The sequence below is a fragment of the Battus philenor genome, unplaced genomic scaffold, assembly GCF_028537555.1.
Source record: "Battus philenor isolate CCGP_79_NKW_IND1 unplaced genomic scaffold, ilBatPhil1.0.hap1 SCAF_21, whole genome shotgun sequence".
Classification (NCBI taxonomy): domain Eukaryota; kingdom Metazoa; phylum Arthropoda; class Insecta; order Lepidoptera; family Papilionidae; genus Battus; species Battus philenor.
In genome coordinates, this window is record NW_027181684.1 from 5,840,784 (window position 1) to 5,863,621 (window position 22,838).

Sequence of the window (22,838 nt, forward strand, 5' to 3'; positions counted from 1 at the left end):
AAATTAAAATATTTAGCTATTTTTTTTTTACTATTAATACACAAAAGATACGATAACGTAAAGATACAATGGTGAACTGAGGCTGGAATATTTATTTATTTGCGTCGCGAAGAAGGCGGCTCGCACGCCGGCTCCCCTGACCACAAGCCGCCTTCCAACCTCGAGCTCTTCCCGGGGGCTGCCAACGCGCAACGCTCCAACCAGGGTAACACGCACGCAAACACACAGACTTAACACACAAAACCACACAAACATACTCCCATTTTAATGAACACAGATACATACATGTATGCGTGTGTGACTGAATAGTTCTTATAAAAATATATTTTGTATTTAGAATTTCTATATTCTTTTCGCTATATAGATTAGAATTGAAGCTAAAATAATCGATTCTTTTGGGTAAGAATAAACACTCGTATGTTAATATTTACTTGTGCAATTGGTACTTTAAATAATAATACACATTTCTCATGTAGCGAGCATACTTCACTCAACAAATACGTACTCTTTTTCATTTATCATTACTCGTGTTTACCGCTTCTATTACTCTTATTTGATTTCGTCTTTATATCTGTGCATGTCGTCAAATTATCATGGGATAAAATTGGTTTATAAAAACTATTTGTTTAATTTAGGATCTAAACAGACAATTTAGCAATATTAAAACGTTATTTACGTCTTCATTCATCAATTATATTAATAAATCATTAAAATTCTTCCATAACTTTTTAACGTGACCGACAAGCTACAGTTTGCATTGTTAAGACATCAAATCATTAATATTTCTTACCTGTGCTTACATCGCGAATAACTTTTATTTGCTAAACTACGTATGGCTTTTGAATATTTCGTGCAAATTTTGTTATTTGCGTATACAACATATTTTTGATTTGTAGTTAAGAAAATTAAGGCTAGTGTTCCGCTTCATAGCCTGAAGTTTTAATTTTTTGTGTTTTTTTTTTGCGTGCAAACATAACTAGCCGCCATTTTGTTATGACACTGTTAAGTGTGTCTTATTCACTTTTGAAATGTATTTAAATTGATTTATTCTCCGCATACAAAATTTTGTATATATTTTTTGTTGAGTATGAAGGAGGCCAGTTTTAATAAAAATAAATATATTAAAATGTTTGCATAGATTTAAATAAAATCTTATCAATATTCATCAAATAAAAACTGTTTTATAAGGATTTGCAATCATTCGACATGTATTAGTAGCAATCTAATGATATTAAGTGGTTGAGCTGATAACTCGTCTCAGTAGTAGTAATAGTAAAGTTATTTTTTGGATATGAATGAAAAGCCTCTGCAAAGTGAGGCGGATATTTGGTCAATTGTGGATAACAAAATTATACAAAATTTCAGTAAGAAACAGTAAACATCAAATTTAAAAAAAAAAGTTTGGCTACATAAGCCATTTACAAATTAGATAAAAAAAATTGCGTGTATATTTCCTATGAAATTAAATTTCTTGCAATAAAACCATTGAACGTGATGTCTTTTATACTGCTAAATTTAAGAAGTCACCCCGTAATTGCATACATTTCGTTTTACCGGCAAAAACTTTAGGGCATAATATATTGACAAAATTTTAAAAATACTGGATGAATAGATTACATTATTTACTTTTGATCATGACAACAAACTGGCGGCTAGTTGTGACATTTTGCTTTAAAAAAAAGCTCAATATTTTTATATTTAAATTATATAATGCGCTAGCGTCGCCACTGCCGTCGCCGGTTAAGTCTCCCGCGCGGACGCCCATGGCACCAGCGAAAGGACCTTGCTGCACAGCTCTTTATGACTTCGAACCAGAAAACCCCGGCGAACTGGGATTCAAGGTAACTCTTTATCTAGATAGATATCAAAATAAACAACAATCTGAATGATATCTTATGACCGGAGATCACGTAATAAACTAAAGTCGAGTCTGCTCAGTGTGACGAAGAGGTTATATAGGATCTAAAAAATACGTAACAACTACTGTTAAGATACTACATTATCAATTATCAGGGGCGGCTTAACCTATAGTAGAGGGTGTGCAATGCACATAGGCGCCGCCTAGGTGCTCCCTGAGACGGCGGCAAAGTTAATAGTTACAGCCGCGGGGGCGGGTGTCAGGCCTAGGCGGCGCCAGGGTTACATTGTAAACGGTCGTTACACGAGCTAGATCGATTATAGATATTTAAGACACCCTTGGAGGTCTAAATAATAAGTAAGTAAAGTTACTATTAATACATCTAAATTTTAGTATGGTTATGAATAATTATAATAATTTAAGGATGATCCAGTTTTTAGACATAGTAATTACAGAAAGTAAACAAACTAATCATCAACATATGAACTAATTGTAATAATTATTGAAATAAATGTGTTGTCCTTCACACAGGAGAACGACGTGATCACGCTTATCAACAAAGTTGATGAAAACTGGTTCGAGGGCTCCATCAACGGAAAGACGGGCTACTTCCCAATCAGCTACGTGCAGGTCACCGTACCATTGCCTAATATGTAAACCTACCAACATACATTTCACATTCATTCCTCTATTGTCTATCACACGTATACACTCCATGAGATTTATTCCACTGCGCAAGTTTTCTTTGATTCGACAACTACCACATTATAAGTAATAAATGACTTATAATGAATTTATAATTTATCACTCATGAAATTATAATAATGGAGTTATAATTTTAAAACGATTCTAAAAATAATCATCACTTGTTCAATCGCCTAAAACCTCATTTTTGATAATATATACTCTATTGTTTCATCCGTAATTTCTTAAAAATGTTTACTTTGCTGTTACCGTGTCGCTCAAAGCTTAATAATCTAAATCTATCGAAATTTTTATCTATAAAATATTTAAAAGATCATGAAATTAAAATGAAATCACTCATTTTATTTGTTAAATATAAGTTTTCTATTATTCATCTAGTTGACGATCCGTATTATTTTCAAAGGAAAAATCCATTCTGAGATTTTATTATAAAAAATTAAATTTGTAATAGTGCTACCGAAAGTGCTATACCGCGTCTAAGGAATGCATGAGGCGAGACGGAGGTCGTGCTACTGCCGAAGCGTACCTAGGGCACGCATAAAAAATATTCAAGTTAATCGACGAGGGAAGCTGAAGGCGCGGAACAACGGTTTTGGTAGCACTATAACGAATATTATTCCATATTCGCACCAAAAATTAGCAAAATAATAATTATTGGCAAATGAGGCTGTGGTCAATTTGTAATGATAAATAAATGGAGGGTGTATTGCCAAACAATAAAATAATAATCACTTAGCAGTGATCTGCGCAGTCTCGGTGGTTTGCGGTTTCCACTAGTATTTTTTTAAAATGATATATAAGCATCCGTAACTAGGTTTTCGAAGCATTTTTAAATGGTGGTAATTTAAAAAATTTACTTCATTAACTATAAATAAATAATTTTTCTTTTTAACGGATGATTTTATGTCATATATGAATTATGTATGTTTCCACCGTTCTTTAAAATACATTATCCCCGTGTTTGTTTTAGTATTATGACGTAAACTATATAGTTTAAATGAGATTAGATGTAAAGTTATATCTTTGCGGGTATTTACCTTAAAGAAGAAATGTATACATCGTAACGGTATGTTAAACAAAAATGAGGGAGGCGTTAATTGTTAAATCTTGCCCAAAGCACGTAGCGTAATACTCTTAGATGTCGTATTGGAAAATGTATGTTAAAAATCATTGTGATATAATATCAATTTTAATGCGTGTCCATTTCATTATCATTGTTTCTTAATATGATGTTTATGGTCTTGGATAAATGAAATAACAACTAAATAAGAATTCAAAAATACTTATTTTTTTTTCCAAAAAATATCTATGTTTTATTTTTTTTTTATACCTAAATTATCGTACTATAATTTCTAGAGATCAGATGTCATGTATATCATAGGCCCCATTCATCACTTCTGGCATACAAAAGACAATACCTAGATCTAATATTAGGCATATATGTGTAAGTTCATAAAATTATCGTTCTATCTTCAAGTGTCTATTTAATAATAAGTATTTGAGCAAATAAAATATTTGTCGATGTTATGAAAGTGTTACAATTCAGTGTTAGATGTGAGATATCGAATTTGCAATGGTATATGTTGCCATTGCCAATTTTATCAAAAAAAAAACTTACTATTTAACCAGACGCTCAGATTTATCTATCGCTATCCTTCCAATCATGGGCTTACTTGTTGTTGTGCTAAATATTTTAATGACTAACATTCTCTAGCTAGATGACAGTTAAAGAGAATATAATATATTTTACCGTTATTCATCTATACTTAACAGTGTGTTGTCGGTGTCGTTTTGTAATAAAAATGTAACTAGGCGCAAATGGACGCTAATTTGGTGTCTTTACCGAACAACAAGAAAATTTTATTATTGTAAAAACAAAAAGCAGTAACCCTGATTAACATAAATCAAAGAAATGACTTCTATCCCTTGATATATTATAATTTTGCTAGTTAAAAATAAATGTATACGCTAATAAGCTACCTAAATGACACCAAATTACACCATTGGACGCCTTTGTATGTCTGTTTCTATGTAATGTAAAATAAATATTTGGTATATGTATTCTTGTTCACGTTACTGTAATCTTACGTACTGTAATTGAAAAAATGGACTTGTCGATTTATGAGATGTATGTAATACATTTATTAATTTGTATTAAAAATTTATCCTGATCTTTGCTCGTTTCGCCTCCCAATAAAAATGTTAACAATTTTAATATTGTTTGATTCGCTCCTTACCTTCGCCTTCACTTAATAACGACTTGACGAAACTACCTAAACATTAAAGTAATGATCAGTTTTGTAAACGAACAGTAAAAATCTTAAAGCAGCTTTTATTTCGCCATTACAGAAACGATTCTTACCACAATTACCATATAAATAAATAATGATTTGATTTCCTTATAAAGGCTTCATAGATAAGGTCGACTTTGATTCCTATTTCTACCAGCCAGCAAATATAATAGTCGTCTTACTAAAGAAACACCTTTGCTCTAAATGATATATCAACATAGAAGAAAGAACGGAAGTCAGGATTAATTTCGATTATTTCCTTGAGATTTCGCTTGCTCACAACCAAATTACTCTAGAAAAGAAATTGCACCGAATTTGATGTTTATTTATTAATAAATCTAATCGGCGCTAGTAACAAGAGAAGACAAGCAATTTAGCAATATAAATTGGAGAACATGTTAAAATGTAGAAGTTGATAATTAAAATCTAATGAATAATATTTACGCAAAAAGCCACTTCTCTCCATAAGCTTTTCGAAACACATATTTAATAAGATATTAAATAACATGTTTAACATGTAGTGCGATTAGGTTACAAAATTCAATAATTTATTTAATAAAATTATACTTTAATAATCAATTAATCTTTGAAACTTGTATAAGAAAGAAAGTAAATAAGTACTACACTCGCACATATTCTGTCACCGCTAAGTACGAGCTAATTACCATGATTATTTAATTGATTTACGAAGGCAAACACTCGTAATCTTCATTGTTTAATTGAATAATGGGAGACCTTATAACTAACTAGTTTTTGCGATATAAGCAAAAGCAAATTTTTCAAACCGAATGTTAAGTTTATATAGGCTACTCCAAGATTTTTTTAAACATTGTAAATTATTTTTTTACAAATATAAATAAAGATCTACGAAAGTCAGGCGGTGATACACCAATACGTACCTGTTGGATTATGGTAAATATGACTCTAATTGATTGCCAAATAGAGACTCCGACGAGCCGTCTTACTACGTACACATGAGATAAATCTTCAGGTAAGTCTTACTGCTTAAAACTTACTTTTTTTTAAAAAAAAATGAGAACTGTTTACACTGTACATTATTTAGAAAAATTTTTACTTTATATTTCATTTTACTCAATGTAAGGCATATAATAATGACTACGTCTTTATTATTTTTACAAAGAGAATTTTAAATGTATCAAACGCAATGCGTGCTCTGTGATGAACATTATGTATTGTTTACAATTTTTAATCTGTCGCTTTTCAATATGAACTGTCAACATTTATTAAAGATCTGTTGTGAGACTTTTTGGACTTTTGTATGTAATTATTAGACGGGCGTACCGATACATAAGTGTTTCAATATTTATTTAATTCCTCATGGTAGTTACAACATTATCACCGTTAGTTAGACGTTTTTTGCTCACAAATATATTACAGAGGGTTCTACTTCGAGTTTCATTTGATTAATATTGTCCCAACGGAAATTAATACTTGTAATTATAGTATTAGCTGTAAACACGTTACACATATCCAATAAATTTTATATTCCTATGTAGATGAATAATATGTGAGTCATTGTTTTTTTCTTTGCAATTTTAAGTACTTAAGGTAGCGAAGAATAAAATGGCTGATTTAATACGCGCTATGGGGGCTCCAATCGGACCCCCTGTAAAGGATAAGTTAGGGTCACCATCAACCGAATCCGAAGACGGGGGAGGTGATCCTGCAGAACTTGCTGCAGATTTAGAACTAGATGAAGCAGATGGACCAAGTACTAACGGTAATTTTCTATTTTAGCATTTAAAGTATATATTTTATTTATATTATGATTTGATTTAGATTTCTTTTTGAATTCGAATATTAAATTAAATAAACTATTATTGTTTTTTTTAACGTAATTTTTTAAATAAACAACATAGAGCATAAAATTGCTGTGTAGATGTTTAAACAACATCTTTTATTATCATTTTTAACAAAACACACCTATTTTTAGGAGATTTTTCAAAGTTATTGGTCAGTGCTCAACTGTAATTTTTCCTACCAAATTATTTGTTTTATTTCAAAGCTCCTGTTTATACCTGTTAATTGTGTAAGTTAGTTCAGGATGTATATATTTTAATATCACATAGGAAGGGAAAACCACTTCATAATAATTTTGCAATGCAGTAATTTAGTCATGTAGTAATTAAGCACACAGTAATACCAAATTATCTCTGCAATTTACAAAATATGTAATTATTCTATAGACTAACTAGTTTGAGTTATAAGTAATATTTTAAAAGAATTGATTTTTCTTTTCTTTATTTCTGGAAATAATGCTAAAATATTGTCTCTTTGAAATTTCTTTCTTCTACGAGTACAACAGTAATAAATGGATAGTAAAAAAATTAGAAAAAGCTGCGATTTTTATAGATAATATTTATAAGATATATAAATAATTGAATATCCGGTGTTACTATTATTAATTCATGTATTCAGATACAGGAAAATGCAGCAAAATATAAAGTATAATTTTATATATTATGTTAAATAATGTTCCGCATGCTTTTAAGGCATTCTTAGTTTTGCAATGATTGCTACTAACATAATGTGGTGTAAATAAATTTCCCAAATTACAAAAGAATGTGTTTTGATATCATACAATAATTTGAAAAATAGCATGTTCCTATTAATAATATGCCATTATCTAGGAAATTACAACATAAATTTCTGCTAAACCTGAATTATACTATCTTTGAAACATGGTTTTCCCTGCCATATTATCATTTTCTACTTTAAGATTAGATTCTAAACACTTATCCCCTAAATGGATAATGAAAAATGCGCTATTGTTATTTTTAATCACTTCCTTACTAGAATCCTTTAAATTCATAAAAAAATTAATTCAGTATGGGACAACTTTAAATCTTGTTAAAATATTGTATAACTTATAAGGATATTGCTGTTTAATAATAAATTATTTGTAATTATTTGATCCCCATTTGGTGGACTAATGATATAGTCAAGGTCATGGGAAGTTGCTGGACTGGGCATTGTGATGATTTTTGGTGGTGGCCTATGTCTTGCAGTAGGTGTCTGTGGGCTGACTTGATGTTGAATTATTTGTTTATAATATTTATTTTTGATTTTTGTCTAGGTGAACGCCAAGCTGTGTTAGCTCCTCCAGAATCTGAATGGTACCATGGTCGCTTGGACAGATACACTTCAGAGGAAAGATTGTGGGCTGCAAGCAAACAAGGAAGTTACTTGGGTTGGTATATTATCAAAACTAAATAATTAAATGAAAACTCTATATTCAATGCTATCTAACAATATATATGAAATATTTGCAGTAGCCTAAGCTCACAAACGCACTCATCTTGGCCTATTTTGTGACAATAGGCAATTGATATGCAACAATCTGTTCTCATGGAAATCAATAGTGATTGTGAATGTTTTTATTCATTTACTTATTGTTTGTATTATTAGGTCAACATATGACACAACACATTTTATAACTTATGCACACATAGTTTTAAAGTGTTTCATATTTTTATGGTAGTACAAAAATAAACTAAAAGAATACTGATTTCTTAAGCTGGAATTTAAGTTTACTGTTGTCATATACAAATACATTTTAGTCATGGAAAAATATAAAACAATTTAAGCCAATTTTTATTAACATTTGTAATTGCTCAGAAATAAATATCAATCAATGTCACTGCTGCAAATCAAACCATTTTGTTTTCAGTGCGTGAGAGTGATAGGAAACCAGGGTCATATGTCCTAAGTTATTTAGGCCGAACTGGTATCAATCATTTCAGGTAATTACTTTTTTTACTTGATGTATATTTATTTATTTTCACTACCTTAGTCAATTATTTAGCAAAACTGGTTTAAAATTTTTTGAAATAATTTGACATTTATTTTTGAATAGTGGAGAGGATTTTGTGAACATTATGTTGTTTATTTATGCAGGATTACAGCTGTATGTGGTGATTACTATATCGGTGGTCGCCAGTTCGATTCATTGACTGAATTAGTGGGTTTCTACAGCCATTGTTCTGACTTATTGAAACGTGAAAGATTAGTCGAACCTGTACCGCCTCCTGAACCTGTAAATGACAAGAAGGTAAGAAAGCATTACAAAAATAGTAGTTTGTCCTAGATTCAGTTTTCAGGAGAGTTCAACAGCAATGAAGGGATATTGAATGAAACTAACCAATAAGGCTCAGTGGATTGAATAGTTGGTTGTTATTGCCTTATAGTTCCTTCCATAGCATAGGACATCCATTCACCAGTGGGACAGACAGCCTTTGTAAGATCCTTAGAAGATCCTGGATGCAGGCCGCTTCCAACCAGTCCTATTAAAAATCTTTGAGGAGGGCTATATCCAGCAGTGGATGGCTTACCTCTAATGATAATTGATTACCATGGTACAAGTTTTTGTGAAAAACTATAAATGCTATGTTATATGAGCTAATAATAGAATGACTGCAATATTTAAACATGACGAACATCTTTATCATATATCATATAATTGGATGTATGGAATGATGAATCTAAAGTTTTTATTATTAAGACATTATGGAGATGGCTTCAATAGTTTACTAATAGATAAATTAACCAACAGAACTATTTAAGCCTAGTACAGATGGGAAAAGCAGATTAATGTGATAATGAAGTGCTTTTTTAAGCTAAGCTAACCCTTTAACTGAGTAAATATGGATTCGAATATCCTATGTTTTGGTATTTATATTGCATTTTGTCTTATTCCTTATAGCGAGTGGTAGCAATTTTACCATACACGAAGATGCCTGACACCGATGAGCTGACTTTTCAGAAGGGTGACATCTTTTTTGTGCACAATGATATGGGCGACGGCTGGCTTTGGGTCACAGCGCATCGGTGAGTTTATATATATTTATGTGCGCTAAATTTATAATATTAGGTATATAATAATGTCTAAAAAAATTGTGGAAAATTAGTAAGAAAAGGACCAATATTTAGCCACTTCCGCACATGCATTGGTACTTTGTTGTACGACTACCACTGCATGCGCGGAAGTAACTAAATATTGGTCCTTTTCTTACTTAGGATTGACTTCCGCAAGGTAACGTCTGATTCCATTAAATATTTAAAATTAGTATTTTTTTTTTAAATAAGATTATGTAAAAAAATTATAGTATAATAATCAATTCCTTTAGTAGATCGTCTGTGTCTGGTGTTGTATCAGTAGTCTTTACTTTGGATCTTATGTAATACCACCTCTTAGTTTTTTCTGGTGAGGGTTGAAGATCGATGAGAAAATTTATTTTTGAATTATAATGAATCAAGCATATTTTCTATTATTTTTGAGTGCAGACAATGTGCGAAAATCAAATAATAGATGAAATTAAATACTGTGCTATTGTAATATTTAGCTTCATGCTAATTCAATCGATTGTTTTTTTTTCTTTCCCATACACAGAACAGGTGAACAAGGTATGATCTTCAGAGAATTAGTCGAAGATTTGGACCCTTCTATTGATCCTAACACAGTGTTCTCGTGGTTTCATCCTAACTGCACTAAGAGTGAAGCAGTTGACATGTTAGTGAAAGCAGGTCCAGGAAGCTTCCTCGTCAGACCTTCGGACAACTCGCCCGGCGATTACTCCCTGTTCTTCCACATTAACAACCAAATACAGAGGTTCAGGATAGAGAAAAAAGGAGTGAGATATCTAATGGGTGGAAGAGTTTTCGAGTGCTTGGACGCAGTTATTAATAGATACAGGAAGGAGCAAATTGTCGAAGGACATACATTGGGACAACCCGTTAGTATATCAGATTTATTTTTATAGATTAACGGTTACATCATTAATGTGTATATTTTGTTATCATAACACAAATAATAGTATATGGCTGTATTGGTATGGTCTTGTGCGCTTGTTAACCTTTTCGACTTTTACATCTTCATAGAACTCAGGGCTTAAAGATCCATATAAACTATCTGTTTAGTTCCTCGGCGAAATTATTAAGATTAAATAATATTGACATAAAAACTTTTTGTCGATCGTCATCTGTACGGAGAATTGTATTATTGCGCTACTCAAAACATTCTACCGCGCTATAGCAAAGCAGGGCAAGGTAAGAAGCGGGGAAAAAAGAGATTATGTGATGTCGCCGCGGAAGCAGCTACCAAGACTTCCTACCGTCTCGTCGCGCGCGTTCTTACGGCGCAATACAACTGTTTCTGTAGCACTATAGTGAAAGAGTTATTTTTTAAAATAAAACTAGATTATTAAAGTTCCTATGCAATTTCCAACGAAGATTTTTCAATTTCTGAAAATTTACTTTTTGAAATGATTAACTTGAGTAATATTTGAAGTATCGAGTGGATTATTCATCTATTTTTGCTACGTAATCTAAAATTACATATGCAATCGCTCGCAATGGAGTGGAGACCGATAAGAAATCGTTACAATATCCTCATTAGATATCACCAATTAGTTTTAGTCTGTGTTATTGATGACATGTGGTATATGTAACAAAGTCATACAATGTGGTTTTTTTTAATAGCTTATTGCCGAAGGACATCAAATAGAACCACAGCAAAACACTACGGGAGCAGCGGCAGAAAAAATTTACGCTACGCTGAGAGAGTGTAGAGACCAGATAGGTCTTAAAAAAATGAAAGGAATAAAACATCAAGGATACTTGAATAAAAAATCTGACAAAGCCGCTAAGAAATGGAAGGCTCTATACTTTGTTTTACTACAAGAAGGAACCGACACCCATTTGTACTTTTACGATTCACCGAAAAGAACAAAACCCAAAGGTCTCATCGATCTCTCTTGTGCTTATCTGTATCAGGTTTGTTTTTTTTAATCCCTTTGTTAGGCTTATAATAATGGGAACAATACTAGCCAGTATGTTCTTTACATAAGTTATTTAAATTTAAAAAAATAATAATTTGCATTTTTGACTCTATAATTCTAATTCTATTTTTGAGTGCTTTCATAGCTTGTAGTTATCTGGGAAAATAAGTTTTCATTGGGCTTTTTATTTCTTATGCATTGTTTTAGGTAATATTTTAATATTATTATGTATTTATCATAACTGTATTTCAGGTACATGAATCTCTCTGGGAACGTGAATTTTGTTTCCAATTAGTCGAGAGAGCTTTACCTTGCTTGTCCACGCATACTTTCTTAGCGGCTAATTCGGCAGCCGATGAACGCGCCTGGTTAGAAGCGTTGCGTCCGCTGTGTGTTCCACAACAGGCTCGACATCAGTGTAAGGTATGTAAAATAACACAATTTTAATATTAAAAATATTTTTTAATTATTTAATTGCTTAATTAAAAGGCTTTTATTAATTGAGTAATCGATTTCATCGAAGAAATTAGTTGAACGGGCTACGACTATAGGTCAAGTATTGGATTTTCGGTAGATGACATGTTTGATGTAAATTTCAGGTTATTACTAATAAAATGAGCATTGAGAATATCAAACAATAACAGGCAAGTCCGATAAAAAAAATTTAAAGTTACGCGACATGGACCCAATACACAATGGACACACTGCACGTTATGATTTGTACTCTCTGGAGAAGAGATTTCTGTTATACTAAATTATTGCAAAGCTTAAATAAAATAATAATTTGATTACAGGTTGCTCGAGTAGTATGGCTGCGCGCATTGCGTATACGCTGCGTGACAGCTCACAGGCTGCCCCCGAGACTAGCGCCGCGCCCGCACCTGCGACTTGCCCTCGGCGCGGCGCCTGTAGCACGGACCCGCGCTAAACCCTCCCCCGACCCGCACTGGGACGATGAATTTGTTTTCGAGTGAGTGACTTATACAATACTATCACAAAGTAATGAACTAATATAACCATTTGTAATGATCTCTTGTGTAATTATGAGAAGAATAGGCAAGGATACCAGAAGAGTTTAATTTTTTTTCTTGTTCTCTTAATGTTGGCATTAAGGTACATTGCTGCATACACTATTTAACTATACACCAATATCTCAATTGCGTTTCAAAAAACACGATGCAGGTTGAAACAACGCAAAGTGAATTAATATTTTCTATAAGAAAACTTGTAAAGACTGGAACCTAAAACAATGCTACCTAGAAAATCTAATGACGCGCAGTGAAAATTAGTACTAATTTAACAGTGACACAACTTGAAAAAACTCAAAACGAAACTTTAATGCTTAAAAAATTAAAACTTTCTTAATTATTTGTCAACCTAAATAAACGTCTCTCGTCTGCTTCGCATGGTCCACACTGACACTGACCTGTGCCATCAAAATTATTCTAACAAAGTTCAATATCTATTAGAGTTATAGGCGGCTGGGGGGGGGGGGTATTTATACAAAATTTCAAGTCTCTTAGTCTTATTATTCCAGAGACATTGTGATAAGTCAGTAAATGTACATGTTACAGCTAACATTAAATTACTTATCTTTTTAACTTAATAACTTTACTTGTCATATACTTATGTTATATTCAACCTATACTGTCTGTATATCATTTTATAGCTGATTAGATTTGTGTATTATGACTTATTTACGTCCATATTTCTATTTCTAATTCATTTTTTACAGCACCTGTACACAGAAACAAATTTAAACTTAGATAACTATGTGCTGAAATGAAAAACAGAGGGACATTTGTATAGTGCTGAGTTGTTTTCTCCCAGTTTCAAAATTTTCTCTCACCTTAAAAACCTTCTATTCCTTAACAAAGAGATAAAGAAAAAAATTAGCAAAACAGTTCCGAGTCGTTCCCGATATATGCGAATAACAACACAGTCGATGATTCCTTTGCATTAATGTAGTTAAAAAATATTCAACAATCAAACAATGTTCCTTTATAGGTTATAGTAATTTATGCTCTTATGTATTAAAATATTTGTTCATTTTTTTAGCGATGTACCTCCAGATGTAACTTCATTTACTATTACCGTGCACAATACAGGGAAGAGAGGCAAAGAGTCAGAGGTAATCACAAATTTACAATGTATTTATTTATATATTAAAAAATAATTTAAATCACTTCTTGGATATGTATATTTGTAATCAATTAAATTAATTATTTTTAGGTGGCCGAGCTTACAATTGAACTCGCTAATCTTGCTAATGGAGAAGAAGTTGAAGAGTGGTATCCTCTTGCTGGAATGACACCTATTGGAGAGTGGGGATCTCTAAGATTGCGTATAAGGTAATTATGGTCTTTAATCTAAAATGACAAAATCCACTGAACCGCGCCTTAGATAGTGTGACGAGACGGGGAAAGTAATTAATACTCCCTTCCCTTCCCTTCCCTTCCCTTCCCTTCCCTTCCCTTCCCTTCCCTTCCCTTCCCTTCCCTTCCCTTCCCTTCCCTTCCCTTCCCTTCCCTTCCCTTCCCTTCCCTTCCCTTCCCTTCCCTTCCCTTCCCTTCCCGTCAGTTAGCTGTCAACGCTCTTTCTCTTTTTTCCCTTAAACTCTTGCTCATCGTAAGTTTCATTAATAATCAAGCCCAATATGAACAAACGATCCATATCTATAATTATCAAGATATGAAATAAAATGTATCACTATTACTTAATCAAATGTCAATATTTATTTACAATGTAACTCATACGGAGTGATACTACATAAACATATATAAGACCACTTTATGACATCATATAATTGTGCACACTTGTAACATATTTCAGATATATGCAAGAATTAGTAATGCCTCGCGAGGAGTATAACCCTCTGCGTCAGCTGTTGCTTGAACCGGGAATTCCTGCGGTGAAAGCATTGGCCGAACTGTGCCGTACCGACAGGCAACCATTGGCAACGTGTATGTATAAGTTAGATTTGGAAAATATCTCTTTTTACTTTGTTATTTATGGCTCTTCTAGTTAATAATGTATTTCATCGTTGTAATAATTTCCACTAAATGTTTAATTATTATCGTCATCAATTTAAATGTTTAATTTAGAACAGTCGCTCAACTAGCCATGGAGACGGCTATGCTCAGGATGTCTATAAGATTGAAACAAAAATATGTGACGTACCCCAACAGATTAGTGGATTGAAATTGAAGTTACAATGGTCAGGATGTATAGAACGCAAGACAGGTGGCTATAAGGTTTTGAACTGAAAATCTCGGACCAGCAAACGTACCATAGGACATTCACCCACTTACATACACCTTGTATTATTGAATTAATCTTTTTTGGCATATAAGCTTTTTAGTTGTTTGAAATGTGTAACTTGGATAGTTAACTCATTTACATGGATGTAATTAAAACATGTAAATCAAAGAGTAATTATAATGTAAATATATGTAACAAAAATGTTAAATGTTATTTTAAAGAGCAACTGTTGAGTTTGTGACCAGCTCTATTCATCAGATCAGTGCTCCGAGCCTGTGTTAGCTTACTACTTCAATATTAAAAAGAATCGTCGATTCATAAGCGGCATGTAAATGCCTACTTGAATAAAGATATGGATTTGTAACAGCAATGATAACATACAGCCAAAGCAATAATAAACTCATTGTGTTTGCGCAGCGATATTGCACGCGTTCTCGGAGTGCGGACGCGGCGCCGAGCTGGCCCGCGAGCTGGCGGGCGCGGAGGTGGCACGCGAGGCCGACCACCGGGCCCTCTTTCGCGCCGCGTCCTTGGCGACGGCCGTCATCGATGAGTTCATGCACGCCCTCTGCAAGCCCTTCCTTCAGGTATACACACCGTCTGTCTCAATCCACCTCTACAAATTCAGTGCAGTCTCTGTCAACATTTTATATATACAAACAAAAAAATGTTATCTAGTTAGTACACTACACAACTATAAAGTGGTTAAATTTTTAGTATTTTATGGTATAGTATATTTTTTTTGATTACGTTCTGACATTTCTTTTTTAAAATCTGTTTTCGTTTTTATTGACTTCAAATAAATTAGTGAATTTTTATGTTGTACAAAGTTGACGAAATTTTACATTTTTTTATAATGAAATCGACTAAACTGCTCAAACCGTTATATATGATATGAGCTGTGTTACATATTATATATATGCCAATAACTACAGGTTTTGCTGATTAAAATGCATTATTTCAGGCAGCAATAGCGGAAACGGTTCAAAAATTAATTGATTCAAAGCAATCTGCAGAGTTGAATCCGACTAAGATGGACTCTCCCGAGGACGCCTGTAATAACGCAGAATTTTTACTCATGATTCTTGATCAAGTAAGTTTATTGATATTTTATTTATTTTCATTAACCTAATTAGGTTTATTATAATTACAATTAGATCTCATATATTAGGGGAATGTATGTTATTCCATACGTCTGCATTTCATTTTATAAAATAAAAAAAAATTGTAAAAAATGTTTTAAAATAAAAAAAATACTATAATATGTATATATATATATAACTATCAAGCCCTTTCTTCTAGTCTATGTAATTTAATAAATAACTTTTAGGTTTTACCTAATAAAAAAAACTTGCTACACATCTACCCAATTGAATACATTTTAAACAAACTTGAGCTTCATCAATGCGTTTTATTAACTCGAAGACAAGATATATTTAAAGGGCCCCACCGCCCCCTTTGCTAACTCAATGAAGGCTGTCGCAACTTTCCTGCTGTTGGAATTTTACAAAATTCATTTTTAACTAATTTCTACTAACCAAGTGCTAGTGGAATATCCTATGATGTTATGGTTCCAAAGATTTAGTGATGAGTCAGTATATAGGAGGAAATCTCATGTAGTTGATTTCTAAATCCACATTTACATTCAGATAACGCACTCAATCTTCCTGACGCCGGAGGCCTGTCCCCGGCCGGTACGCTACGTGTGCGGCTGTCTGCAACGAGCCGCCGTCGCCAAGTGGCCCAGTGAGAGATTTGTGCGAACGCGAGTTGTATCAGGTGATTATAGTAATTCACATTTTATACATCTAGTAATGTCCTAAAATATCAATGTTTAAGTTTATTGAATGCAGTGTACATATATATGTAGAACCATATCTTAGGTACTTTACTAATAACCTTTGTGTTAGTTAAAGTTGTTATATATGTACATATATATATATATATATATATATATATATATATATATATATATATATACATGTATGTATATATCTGTCTAGGATGGTAAGGGTGCTAAATGCTCTGTTATATGAAACTCGGTGAATGTGAAATCTCTGTAAATATCAAATGGCAAAAAGCATTTTTCAATGGTTAGACTAAAGACCGGCAAGACGAACGAACATGTTAAAATCTTCAGAAGCCGCTTGATACAAGTCGCTTTTTAACGATAATGTTAAAAATCATATGAGAGTTATGTCCAGCTTTGAACATTCTGCGACTGAAATGATGATTATTTGTAATTTGAATGAGAACAAAATACACTACACTAATATTCATTTGATACATCTGTCTAATTTTATTTTGAATATATTTGATCATCAGGGTTCATATTCCTGCGTCTGATATGTCCGGCACTCGTGGAGCCGCGGGCGTGGGGTTTAGTTGCTAGCACGCCGCCACCTCACGCGCAGCGCTCGCTCGTCATGGTTGCCAAGTGTCTTCAGAACCTTGCTAACCTCATCGAGTTTGGCGCAAAGGTATATATACAATGTTGCAATAATATTTTCATTGGATATAATATATTGCGCTCTTTCAACCGTAATTTTGTAAACAATTGATAAATGATGCGTTTACACGTGACCACTTTTTAAATATCGCGCTATTACCATTTTCATTATATTATACTCTAAACATTTCTCGACCTCTGAGTTTTATGTATTTGTAATAAAATGTTTAGTCATTGTTTCCATGTTATAGTTTATAGCATTTACTTTAGCTTTACGGGCTTAATCATTGCTAGAAATCAGTCCATGTCATGTCAGTACACTAAAAAAGTAATAATCAACATAAAAGAAACAGAAAGCTTTCGCACCATTTCAGTGACATGATTTTATCAACCATGTAAACGCATCTTTCACTTGTTATTATATATAAGTTGTGCTATTTTGGTTTTTAAATGTTCATGCCTATCTGTATTTTATACAATTTAATCATAGCGATTTATTGCTTTTTCATGTACATAATGAAAAGCTTTGCTTTACATTGTTTCAGGAACCATATATGGAAGTTGTGAATCCTTTCATTTTGAAGAATAAGGAACGTATGATTGCGTTCTTGGATCAGCTGAGTTCTGTTCCTGATCCTGGAAACACTCCGCCAAGCACCAACAACAATTTTGATATTGGTATAATAATTATTATAGATTACTTCTTTACTTATAAGTGTAACTGTAATACTATTACAAATGAATGACTTTTCCAATTCACACTGTCACAATTCAATTGTGTGTGTGAATTCACACTGTCTATGCTATGCAATAACTATTATCACGCTATATGAAGAAAAGTCTTGTATTAATGTTGCTTGCATCTGTTAAATAGTACGATCTATTTTTGATAGAGAAAGTAATTTATAAAATTTTATAATAAAATAGTCTTCTTATGATAAATTACTTATTCTGTGGTAAATCAAGCTACAGTTAAATAATATAACCATAAAAACTAGAAAAAAAATGTTAGATTGGATATTGATTTTTAATATTTTTAAATAACAGCTAAAGAACTGGCAACACTACATCATATTTGCGTGTCGCATCTGAGCGAACTGCAGACGCTGGCCAAGACCCAGCCGGCGATCAGAAAGTTGGTGACTGTCACTGAGATGCTGACCAAACACAAGCACAAGTATCTGGAGATGATTAGATAGGAACAACAGGTTCTGAACACAGGTATGTAATCATCATCATTTCAGCCATAGAACGTCCTCTGGTTGACATACTCCTCCTCATAGTAATATATCAGTAAATTTATCAGCTAATAATAAAGTAAGTCCAATACTTGGTACCGAAAGAAAAAAAAACAAAAGAAAGTAAAGAGAACGCCTACTAGTTATTTACTTCAACTTCATTTTCCTTCAGATGATCCTCATTATTTCAGCTGTAGGATGTCCACTGTTGGACATGGGCTTCCCCACAGATTTTGAATGGCCTAAATCCAGCGTTATTCAATGACCATAACAAAGTTAAAGTTGTAACAGTTTTTTTTTATAAAAACGAGGCTTTTAAAGTTTAATAATTTTGTTTTTGTTAATTGTAAGAAAATAATATACAAAAATCGTAAATAATAAATATATATTAAAAAGTACTAAGTATTCCTCAAGTATTTGTCGAAAGTGCTACGCTCGAAGTGGGCTAGCTTGGTAAGTCCTACTTCGATAAAGAGATCACACGCCAAATCCAACTCGAATTGGCAGCATTCGGGAAGCTCCGAAATATCTTCTTGTTCGAAATACCACATTGCCTGAAGACGAAGGTCTTACACCAATGTGTATTGTCGGTAAAAACTTACGAATCCGAGGTGTGATAGCTTATGATGGACCTTGTATGAAGACTCGTGGCTACCCGAGAGCAATGGAGAGTGCTCAGAATTTCGCTTCGAATTAGAAATTAGGAGATCCGCAGAAAAAAAAGTTACCACTCACGTAGATCTAAGAATTGTTTGTCTGAAGTCGCAGTGGGCGAAACACATCGCTTATGCAAATCTTGCTTAAAAAGCCTGCACTAGGTACACTGACGACATAATTAAGATGGCAACAATTCGATGAAAGCGGGCAGCGCAAAACCTGTCATTTTGGCGCTTATTTGTAGGAGGCCTATGTCTTGAAGTGGAAGTCTTTCGGCTGAAAAGAAGAAATTTGTATGTATATAAATTTTTGTCTTTCAGGGTCACAAAAGAAGCGTGCGGGCAACACCAGTAGCGAGTAGATAGCGGGATAGTTCGCGGCGCAGGTTAAGACTTCACTTAGTCGTACACGTGTAGTCATTTTAGCTTTTAGCTTAAATTATTTTGTGGTTGCGTGCGAAACTCGTCTCCGAGCTCACTCGTGCCAAAACATGTATTCGACTGTATCTATGTTTAATACGACTATTTATACGTTTTATTTTAATCTTCATCACTTTATTTGATGACAAAGTTCTCTGTAATGAGAATGCGGTGTACAATGTAATCATTTATTTGACTGCCCTATATATTTTAAGCATCAAGATAGCTCTCTAGTATTGTAAGACGTATTTATTGCTAGAATCTTTAGTGGACCTATTGTTTACTTATATTATTTGACCTCGCGGCTTAAGGCCAAGTGAGAAATTTAACATTAAGAAGATATTGATATGGCAATTGTTTAGTTTTCTTATCAATATTATATTACACTTAAATCTTTACTGGATCGTAACTACACGAAGCAATTTTAGACTTACGTTTCATTTATTGGTATATAGTGGAGATATTAATTGGTATGTAATAGAGTATCTATTAGTATCTAGAAATAATGGTTTAATTATAAGAATTATTATCAATGTCAATAACAGCATACCGGTATTGAAGAAATAATGCAGTAAGAATTCACCAGGTTATTGCATGATAATTTCTACAATCAATTATAACAAAATTAGGTATAATACAAAATGAGTGGTGTATCTGTAAAGTAGACGAATCAATCGGTACATGCATAGATAATTTTTAATTTAAGTACAATAGGGAATGGTGCCTACAAATAAAAAAAAAATCTAAAATCTCCAACTATTGTTTATACATAATATAATGATCAATAAATCTTAATTTCGATTGCATACATATTTTTTTATCTCAAGTTGCTGCAAAGGCTGTTGCGAACTTTTAATAATTTTTATTTTATTTGATTTCTGTTATTTTACTGCACCCTAATGATGTAAAAGGATATGAATAATATGTGTCCTTATTTCTCGCGCGTGTTAATTATTTTCATTTGAAGAAGTTATCTATGCAACTGCTATGTATATAGAAATTTACTCGTGTTTAGTTGTGATTTTAAACACACGATTCATTATTTCTCACTACCGTACTGCACTGATACTGTTTTTACTCGTATAAAATTGGCGTTGTAAAATTATTCTTGCTCAAAGTTAAAATAGCTCATAATTATAGTGCCATATAACTGTAATGTACTTATTGATCACATTCCTATTTAAATATTTACGCACAACCTGTATAATTTACTTTATTATAACCAGACAACTGATGAGCGGTTCCATATTTGCCTAAAAATATTTATTTATTAAGAAAGTATGCAGATGGCTTCAGCGAGTTTTAGATTTCTTGGATACATCGCCCCCACCGCATAATTTCATAATCGTAAAAATCAAATTTTAAAGGAGAGATAGTAAACCTAATTTCTTTAATAAAATCCATTATATTCAACCTACAAAAGTAATTTTTATACCGAATCAAAGCTATTTTTTTTCTCCATCCATGTATCTGTTTGTATATTCTGGAACTAATCTGAGTTATTATTGAAAATATATTTTACTGTAATTAAATTAAAACGATTTTGAGAGTAATGTCTTTTACGATGTTATTCATGCGAATTTTTATATTGACCGTCATCTGTAAGATTGCAGTACGATATTATTCATTTGTACATTTCTGCTAACTTCCTTACCGCAATAGTTTTTTTACAGTTTTTTTTTAAGTCACATTGGCTTAGTTTGTTATCGATTCTTTAAAATAGATCATGATAATAAGACCGCACCCTAAACATTTTCATAAAAAGTATAAAAGCCGCCAGTAATACCCATTACTGGAACTCCCTTCATTACATTACATTAAAAAAGTAATATTACTTGTAGATAACGACTTTGACAGAAACGGAACAAGCCTACAATAGCATAATACGGGTTTATTCGGTGTGGGCGACGACATAGAGTATAGAATAATGAGCCACAACTTTACTTAGTATATATGTATTCGTATAGCCATATAAAACAATTTAACTTTAATAACAACACTACTCCTTTTATGTATAATTCTTATAAACCAACTATAATTTATTATATTATTTGGAATCGAAGGAACGTGTCACATATTGTTTAGCTTTAAAATTCGTATCCCGCTTGTCTAGTCCTTATTAAATATAGTATTTTAGAAACTCCTTAAATCATCACATTTAAGCTTGATAAAGACATTTGTATCACCATTACAATTACATACTTGATACTTTCTGAAATTTACTTTATCTTTGCTTGACGCGTGTCATATTTAATAAATAAGGCATAACTAGAGATCGAATCACCGAATGAAAATTTAAGCACTCACAGTCGCTCGACAGGACATAGAGAAGACCATCATCAGGATTTCTCTATGAAATCAAATCAATAACGAGCAGATCCGTAAACGAACTAAAGTAAAGGACATAACCCAGTGAATTGGCAGGTTAAAGCGGCAATGGGCGGTCACATGGCGTCCTGTTAAAAATCTATGAGAGAGGCTAAAATGATAATGCTTAAAAAATATGGAAACTGCTTCACAAAATTAACTAAATATATTATTTTCGAAGTCCACTTGCGTAGAAACCGGTATGGACACAAAATTATCCGGAGATCTGATCCTTGAACATATATGTTTATATAACTTATCTAGTGTTTATTTAAAGCTTGGGATTGAAAAATACATTTTTCAATACCAAGCTGGGATTGGGATTGAAAAATACATTTTAGAAAATTATTTATAATTTTCTTGTCGTGTTTGTAGTTTCGATTGGTTTTTACATGACTGAATATTTTTAATGTTAGTTTTCCAATCGTCGGTGAAAAATCATCATAATTTTGATGTTCACAACATAGTTTCGGAGAATCTTAATTTAAACTAGATTGTACCAGCGTCTTGATAGATTCGAACAAGCGACTGAATAAATGTTTTTACATGAAGAAAAAAAAATGGTTGCTTTCATGTGTTAACTACGATCAAACTGTTGACTTCTTAAAGTATACATCTATATACACATATGTATATATAGCACTATACTTATATATATATATATATATATATATATATAGTGCTACCAAAACCGCTGTACCGCGGCTTAGGCTAATGCACGCAGCGAGACGGGGGTGTCAATCGCTCCGTTCCGTCAGTCCGTTGTCATCGATCACGACGGCCGGACTTTTTATTA

At 32.6% G+C, this 22,838-nt stretch overlaps 2 protein-coding genes across 7 annotated transcripts in view; both read left to right on the forward strand.

Moving 5' to 3' along the window:
• The window catches only part of EndoA (endophilin-A), a 40,232-nt gene extending 36,380 nt beyond the window's left edge, over window positions 1-3,852 (forward strand). For 3 of the 6 annotated variants that reach the window (XM_068766291.1, XM_068766294.1, XM_068766292.1), the window contains exons 10-12: window positions 113-205; window positions 1,720-1,841; window positions 2,390-3,852. In XM_068766291.1, the coding sequence (XP_068622392.1) occupies window positions 113-205; window positions 1,720-1,841; window positions 2,390-2,515 (341 nt within the window). In that variant the 3' untranslated portion in view covers window positions 2,516-3,852. The remainder of the gene's footprint in view (window positions 1-112; window positions 206-1,719; window positions 1,842-2,389) is intronic. The other 3 variants (XM_068766293.1, XM_068766296.1, XM_068766295.1) reach the window with 2 other exon arrangements.
• Window positions 3,853-6,193: 2,341 nt separating this feature from the next.
• Window positions 6,194-22,565, forward strand: vap (RAS p21 protein activator vap). The gene is made up of 19 exons (XM_068766562.1): window positions 6,194-6,595; window positions 7,952-8,065; window positions 8,546-8,618; window positions 8,773-8,926; window positions 9,578-9,702; window positions 10,265-10,607; window positions 11,353-11,646; window positions 11,904-12,074; window positions 12,446-12,621; window positions 13,710-13,782; window positions 13,884-14,002; window positions 14,484-14,614; window positions 15,330-15,499; window positions 15,877-16,005; window positions 16,562-16,691; window positions 17,238-17,392; window positions 17,907-18,039; window positions 18,409-18,582; window positions 19,577-22,565. Exons 1-18 carry the CDS (start codon window positions 6,439-6,441, stop codon window positions 18,558-18,560), a joined length of 2,799 nt encoding a protein of 932 aa, XP_068622663.1. The 5' UTR covers window positions 6,194-6,438; the 3' UTR covers window positions 18,561-18,582; window positions 19,577-22,565.
• The last annotated feature ends 273 nt before the right edge of the window (window positions 22,566-22,838 follow it).